This window comes from Xenopus tropicalis, chromosome 2, assembly GCF_000004195.4.
Source record: "Xenopus tropicalis strain Nigerian chromosome 2, UCB_Xtro_10.0, whole genome shotgun sequence".
NCBI classification, from domain to species: domain Eukaryota; kingdom Metazoa; phylum Chordata; class Amphibia; order Anura; family Pipidae; genus Xenopus; species Xenopus tropicalis.
In genome coordinates, this window is record NC_030678.2 from 147,135,062 (window position 1) to 147,142,768 (window position 7,707).

Genomic DNA, 7,707 nt, shown 5'->3' on the forward strand with positions numbered 1-7,707 from the left:
TACAGTCTCCAAGGACCTCACAAACCCTTTTGCACGTGGGAAGGCAGGTTGGGTTGCTGTAGAATCAGGCAAATATACAAGCTTTTGATGTGGTTGACTATTCCAATCTCTTGGTATCTGTAATGACGCTGCTTCTTGCTTTTCCTTCTGCCTTTCTAACCACTCCTACTCTGTTGCTTTTACTAAAAACATCTTCTTGTCTGCTTCATCTTAATGTTGGGGTGCTTTAGGGCTCTGTACCTGACCCTCTGCTCTTGTTTCCTGTACACTCTCTTTAGGATCTTATTTCTTAATTTGGCTTTAAATATCACATCTATGCAGATGGCATCCAAATATATCTGTACACCCCATCATTAAACTCTGACACAGCTCTCTACCTACCTCATATCTATCTCCGCCTGGATAAGCCATAGCCACCTTAAACTGAACCTAGCTAAAATGGAGCTCATGGTCTCCCCACCCAAATCTGGCCCTTCCCCTTCTTTTACAGTTGATAGCATGGCCATTAATCCTGTTAATTCGGCATATTGCCTTGGGGTTATCTTGGAGCAGTTCCTTTCCTTCTCTAACCATATGAATAACACTTGCAGACTTGCTGCTTTTTTCTATGTAATATTGCCAAGATATGCCCCTTTCTTTCACAATTAACAGCTAAAATACTATGTCATTCCCTTATCATATCCCATCTAGACTACTGCAATCTCCTACTAACTAGTCTCCCAGACACCCACCTCTCTTCCCTGCCATCAAGCTTAAACTCTGCAGGTAGAATTCTCCTGAGAGAGCCTGTTCGTCCACTGGCAAAACCCCTGCTAGGACTGCCTGTTAAGCAATGAATAGCATACAAAATCCGTCTGCTAAATCCTCTGCTCCTCACTACATTTCTTCACTTGTCTCCCTGAATGTTCCTGGACCCTTATTTCTGAGATTTGATTTCTGCAACATGTCTGCGGATACCAAACGACCCATGTACCACAGATTATAGAAAAAAGAAAAAAAAAGAAAAACTCAACACATATTTCATGAGAATGTTTATGTTTGAAATACAAAATAAAATTGAGAAAACACAAGAAAAGTAATAAGTTAACCCCTTTTGTTGTGGAAGCTGCAGAGAACTGCAGCACAGTCTGTTAAGTAGTCCGGGGCCTTACTGCGTTAACAAACTGAGCCACGTATACAAGTATTTCAGAGAGTTCTTGCTGGAAAGGGAGTCCTCCTGGCCTTGCCTTAAGCCTTGGATGTTCCAGCTTTAGCCACTGATAGCTGTTGGATTTTTATACTCATCATTTCTATGACAGCTGTAAAGATAAAATTAAAATATTTTATCATTTATGATTGCTGTTTAAATGCTTTCAACCAAACACAGAATATATTAACAAGGTTCAATTCACAGAAAATGGCTATATTTGTATTTAAAGGAGAAGGAAAGACATTTTATTCCCAATAGATTAGTCACAATACTGCAAGCTAGAACACTACATTTAATCTGTAGAAAGCCTTACCATACCTAAGTAAACAGCCCTAAAAGCTCCCTCTGTTTAAGATAGCAGCTGCCAATTTAGCTCGGTCACAGTAGCCACTGTGCTGCGGGCTCTAGCTGCTGGCAGCTCAGATTAAACAGCACAGTTGGGGGGGGGCACTGCTTTAGATGCAAGTAAGATGGTGCTATAAATTGAAATTTAATTCATTTGGTAAAAGTCTCATTAGCAAATTCATCCTCACAGAAAGCAGCAGCCAAATATTAAGGGGGTTAGGGGAGCCAGTAGCTGCAAGGAGAGGGCTTAGTAAACACTTGCGCTCATCAGGCTGTAACACCACCAGATGTTTTAAGGTGGCATGTGTGATGGAGAGGGTCCACATTTTTTTTTTGATTACTAGTTTTATATAGATATTTGTATTTATGAATTTCGTTTCTCACCTTGCTTCATGGCATGCTTTTCTTGCAAGGCTGGCTGAATCTTCTCAATCTGCTTAGTTAGGAATTCAACCTTCCGCTTGAAAAAGTCCTTGGCATCCTCTACAGTCTAACAGAGACACATATATAGATGGAATACAAAGACTGAACTCAAGGTAAATTATTTTACAGTTCTTATAGTAAAGCAATTTGTCAGCTTCTGCATCCTCACATTCTCTCTGGAAAGGTCTAAACAACAAAATGCCGAAAATCATTACAGATCAGTGTTAATCCTTCCTATGCATCATGGCAGGAAATTTTCGCTTACTATAGGGGAATATAATCTGTTACAATTGGCTCTAAGACTTCTACTTAGAATATATTAATCAGCATTCCAATTTACATTCATCAACAATTTCATTATTTATAGGGTTATTAGTAAATATTATTTGCTGAAATGATCCCTTTCTGTTCTTTGTGTCTAGTTCTTAAAATGATGTAACATGAACCATATCTACCCCAGGTCTTTCAATCAGCTGGTTTGCAATATTGTGTCAGGAGTCAGAGCCAGGAGTGCAGAAAAAGTAAACAGCCAGGCAAATGCTGCTTTCAACTGCAATTATGACTACAAACACTTAAAACCAATAAATTCTTCAAGAATGTATATTGTAAAGTTGCTTAGAATAATAATTTCCTTTACTGTGTAAAAAAATATTTTTGGATGAAGTGCCCTTTTAAGGGCTAAACTACACAGGAGATTTTGATGAGAATTTTTGGGTCAGATTTTGTGTGACCCACAAAATCTTGTCACGCAACAAGCACAATGTTTTGTATGATCCTGTTTCCGTGTCTATATCAGACATGTATTTTAATGAGAAAAAATCTCTTTCAGACACTATGAGATTTTGTCTGGTTGTATGAAGACACAGCAGGCAAAGTCGACTACCAAAAGGCACATTGCATCTGATGGCAAAGCTTTCATATAGTTTACACATCAGATTTTTCTATCAGTCCCATTATTTTTTAACCATGCAACTACATTCGACAGGATGCGATCTGTCAAACCAACACCATTCTACAAAATCTCATGTGAAGTTCAGCCCTAAGTTATACCAGTGGGTATATGTGCCCTGTAAAGGCAAATAATCACAATATGCCTTCAAAATTAACTAAGCTTTAATCATACCATATATCTTTCCGAATTCATGAATCTCCTTATATTAAAAACTTACACTACAAGTGCCCAGTGATACATTTATCAGAAACAGATACCTACAGATCCTGTCAGCTTAAAGTGCACTGCATTCATTATATTTTGACTGAGTAAAGATGGCCATACACGCACTGATGATACTGTACAAAACCTCGTTTTGTATGATATTTGGTGCGTGTATGGCAGATCGACAAGATGACCGTTATTGCAAAGGCTGCGGATATCGGTTGTCTCATCGCTCAGCCGGGTTAAAAGATTTTGACTGGGCGCCATTGAAGGCGCCCGAACAAAACCTGCGTTCAGGGCTGAACCGGCAGGTGGAGGTAGAATTCCTATTGTTTCTACCTTCACATCCGATGACTCTGAATGTCAGTGGGGGAAACGAACGATCTTTCCTGCAACTCATGGTCGCAGGAAAGATCGGAATTGCTACATGTATGGCCACCTTTAAAAATAAAATAACATCTTATCTTGGTACTCTGAAACCAAAATATGTATATATTATATAATATATATATATATATATATATAGTGGTTACAAAGCACACTGCTGTTAAATTGCTTAGCTTAACATCCTCTGCTGTAGGCCTAACAAATTCCTTGCAGAGAACTGCAGCTGCCTAAGTCTCCCACTTTGCAAGCAGACAGTTTAACAAAAAAATACTTTTTCTGGGGTAAAAGCACATAGGCCCAGGTTCACTAATATATATAATATATAATAAATATAAGTGCTTCAAGTTATTTTTTCAGTTATAATAAGTGCCATCACTTCTAGAGGTAAATTTCTCTGAGTGATATCAGCACCAAATTACCTCTAGAAGTGATATGGCTACATTGTTGTGAATGTATTGTGGTATGATATTAAAGGGCAACTAAGTAAGCAAGTGTGGATTATTATTTACCTATACAGGGCTTATGCATATGTACAGCAGCTTTACACAAGTAGTCAAATTTCCCTATTGCTGCTTTTCGCTTTCCTACTGGTCTAGCCAATGGTCTCTTGGGCAAAACTTGCACAAGTTCTGCCAATCTTAACTGCGAGAATAACCTGTGCATGTTCCAGAACACGCTAAATTTTAAAAAATAAAAATAAACCAGTTGCTTTTAATTCAACCAATAAAAATTAAATCTGTTTGTCACACCAGATGGTTTGAAGAGTAGCAATAATGTGTTATGTATAGTTAGAAATATACTAACAAACTTTTGCGCAAGAAAATGTTAACAGTAGGTTGCTCATCACAGTCACACCTTAAGCTAAAAAACAAACAAAAAAGTAGCTCACCTTTTCCACATAATATCCAGTACCCACATCGATCAGTATATTTGACACATCATTAAGAGTCCCAGGCACATACATCTACATGAAAGGTTAAGGGGGAAAAAACCCACACACCTACTGTTCTTCTTTAAACACTGTTGTGCAAATACTGGTTTTCTATTTTTTTTTGCTCATTAAAAGGGGAGTTCACCTTTAAGATAACTTTTGGTACATTGTACAATGGCCTATAATATTAGCAACTTTTCAATTGGTCTATATTTTGTATAGCCTGACTGACTGTATACAGTACATTTTTGTCCAAGTACCCAGGAAAAACACACCGTGCTGCTATTCTTGACATGTTTTTCCTACACTATAACAACCATCATCACACTCTTTTAAGCAGTCACCTAAGCAGTTTAGCCATTTAGTGTTTAAACTTTGGATAAAAATGCATTACTGTTTAGTAGATTTTTGACACTTAGCTTGCTACAGACTTACAACGTTCCTTACATTAATAATATAATAAACAAATAGAAGAGAACATACTTTAAAACTGGAAGCAGCTCACTGGTTTTGCCACCATATGGCTTTTTCATAATATAGTGATGAAAAGGATACAGAGCTGGTCAGGGGAACAAGCAGTTGCTTCCCTGTCAGATAAACACATACAGGTTATTAGAGAGAGGAACTAAGCCGACTGACACACCCTACTAACTGGCTGCCGCTGTCACTCACCTTCATTGCTTTTGTTCAGCACACTCAGGCACTCCTTTGCCTCCACATACTTGGTCTGAACCACCTTTAGCTGAGCGATGGAGGAGGACAGGAACTCCACTTCCTATGAAAGGAAAAGGCACATAAGGAAGGCCTTACTAACCCTGTAACCCCGGAGTATGAGCAACACCAGGCTGGGGCGGGACAGCAAAAGCTGCAGTGGGACTCTGGGAGTAAGGGATCCACAGCCACGGGGTGGCCAGAACTCATCCAAGCCAGTTGTGGGACACTACGTTTAGTCGTGGGGAAAAACCAACACAGAGGCATCCCCAATTTAAGACGGCAATGTAAGATTAACTAAGATACCTGGTCCAACTGACTTTTCAATCCCTCCAACTGCGGCAGAGACAAGTCGGTAATGTTCACTGTCTGCGCCATCTTGAGAGAGGAAGAACCCCGCCTTCCTACTACATTACTATAGTGACTGTCTAGCTGGGAAACCGTATATTGTTTGGCGCTCTGTACGCACGGCTAGCGCTCTATGATAGTCCGGAGGCTGCGACGCATGCGTACTAACATGTAAGGGACCGTGTACTTGGCAGATGGTCCGCTTGCTAACATGATATTTATAAATAAGTCAAATCGCAGAAATATATATATATTTTTTTTAGATTTTCTTTTTCTTATTTTGCAAAGAGAGGAATAAGTGCAAAAGTACACAAAATGCTATTGTTACATTAAACTACCTCATTTCTACCAGTAACATGGTATTTCAACAATCAATAGAGAAGAAAGAATAGAGGAACATATAGAGTAGGAAACAAACAGTAGGAAACGGAAGAAGAGAGACCCCCCCATAACAATATAATATTTTAAGAATCTATGCAGTAGGTTAAGCACTGTTTTTTAAGAAATTTTGAAATTCACTAAAAATTTACATTTTGCAGTCATGTATCACACATTCTTGTGTACAAAGAAAGATTAGCCATAATATGAATGCTCATACATGAAAATAGTACACATTAAAGTTCTACAGGCAAAAGCAAGTCATCAGGACAATGCAAAATGTAGTCACAAAAAAAATACTTTAACTTGACTTGCTGTTGTAGTGTCATCAGTCCCAGACAGTGTTGCATTTCTTAAAAAATACATAAAAATAAATACAAAGTAATGCCTTTTTGGTCTTTAGGCAAGTGAGGAGGAGGGAGCAGAATTTGTTTGGTTAGTTGGTGGATTTAGTTATTCCAAAAGAGAGTTTTCCACCCAACATTTAGTAAACCCGAATGGGGCTAATTGTTTGTGTTGTTTTCCCATTGACAAATGTGTCTAGGTATTTGTTCCAAACGCTATAGAACAGTGATCCTCTTGATTATTAATCTTGAAGAGCTAAGACCCACTGAAGTTGCACAGTATGTAGAAGCTTATGTTCTCGTAATTGCTTTGATGGGGGTTGTGTTGCTGTCCAACATTACGGGATTGATTTGACTGCTTTTAATACAAGTATTTCTGCCAGTCTAAGGTTACCTTTCTTAGCTTTATTGATGGGCTTCGGTATGACCCTAGAAGTATCTGTGGGTTACTGGAATGTTGCATAGCATATTAATTTGTGTTAAATCCTCTTCTTAAAAGGCATCTATTGCAGTGAAAGTTCATAGGACATGTTCTAAACTGCCTTCCACATGGGGGCAGCATTGCATTTCTTTTTGCATCTCCTTTTCAGAGTTGACATGCTTCAAAATACTGATTGTAGAATATGTAGAATATGTTGGCACTTAATAAATAAATGTTATTAATAATACTGCTCTCTTCACCAGTACTTCTGCCAGAGATATTCTTTGGTCTCCCCACAGGCACCATGATAGCATTTCACCTGCTAGACTCACACCCCTCTCAATGGGAAATAAAGTACTTTGCTGCAGCTACATCTACAAACAGAATTCCCCCTCAGCCACATGGCTCCATATCATCCCTTATGGTGGTCATACATCTGCGATATATCTGCAGCTTATTGGCCTGTGTATGGGACCCTCCAAACGACATCTGGACGAAAATCAGCCAGCTCTCGATTGGGCAGGTTTAATAATCCCATCAGGGCAGGGAACACCAACTCGTTAATGCAGTCCTTGCCCCAACGCCCTGTTTGTACTGCATTGTGATTAGATGATTTGGCCCAAGGATCAGCTCTATATCGCCTACCTTAAGTTGGGGGATATCAGTAAAAGTTCTTTACATGTACGGCCAATAGATTTGCATTTTACAGTTCTTAAGTATCAAAGTGCCCATTAATATGTATAGTTTTATGAAGACTCCCAGCAGTTTTTTGAAGCACCACTCCAGAAATCTACATGCAGACCAACTGCAAAGGTACTCGGAATAGTACATTCTATAACATACTAAAAGTTAACTTAAAGGTGAAGCATCCCTTTCAAGGGTAAAAGGTGTTTATTGAGAATTTTGCACAATCAATTGTTTAATGGCTCAGAGATTAAGGTACTAGACAAAATATTTGGATGAGGTGTCATAGGCACGACTCCTTCACTGTGCAGAAATGGCTTACCATAAAACTAACAGGGCAAATATGGCAACTGGTGATGTTGCCTTTATGAGCCACTGACCTGCTGTTAA

The 7,707-nt window shown here is 38.8% G+C and overlaps 1 protein-coding gene across 1 annotated transcript; it reads right to left on the reverse strand.

Moving 5' to 3' along the window:
• Nucleotides 1–1,018: 1,018 nt before the first annotated feature.
• On the reverse strand, nt 1,019–5,541 carry pfdn5 (prefoldin subunit 5). Its single transcript, NM_001016185.2, has 6 exons — nt 5,449–5,541; nt 5,104–5,206; nt 4,987–5,018; nt 4,390–4,464; nt 1,919–2,024; nt 1,019–1,298 (listed from the first exon to the last, which is right to left on the reverse strand). Exons 1-6 carry the CDS (start codon nt 5,518–5,520, stop codon nt 1,228–1,230), a joined length of 459 nt encoding a protein of 152 aa, NP_001016185.1. The 5' UTR covers nt 5,521–5,541; the 3' UTR covers nt 1,019–1,227.
• Nucleotides 5,542–7,707: the final 2,166 nt, after the last annotated feature.

Bases quoted from the DNA above. Each gene is read 5' to 3' on its own strand.
- pfdn5 (NM_001016185.2), bottom strand. From the start codon at position 5,520: ATGGCGCAGACAGTGAACATTACCGACTTGTCTCTGCCGCAGTTGGAG. The intron at 5,207-5,448 runs GTATCTTAGTTA...TTCCTTTCATAG, and splicing joins TGAAAAGTCAGTTGGACCAG to GAAGTGGAGTTCCTGTCCTC. The intron at 2,025-4,389 runs GTGAGCTACTTT...TGTCTCTGTTAG, and splicing joins CTGGATATTATGTGGAAAAG to ACTGTAGAGGATGCCAAGGA.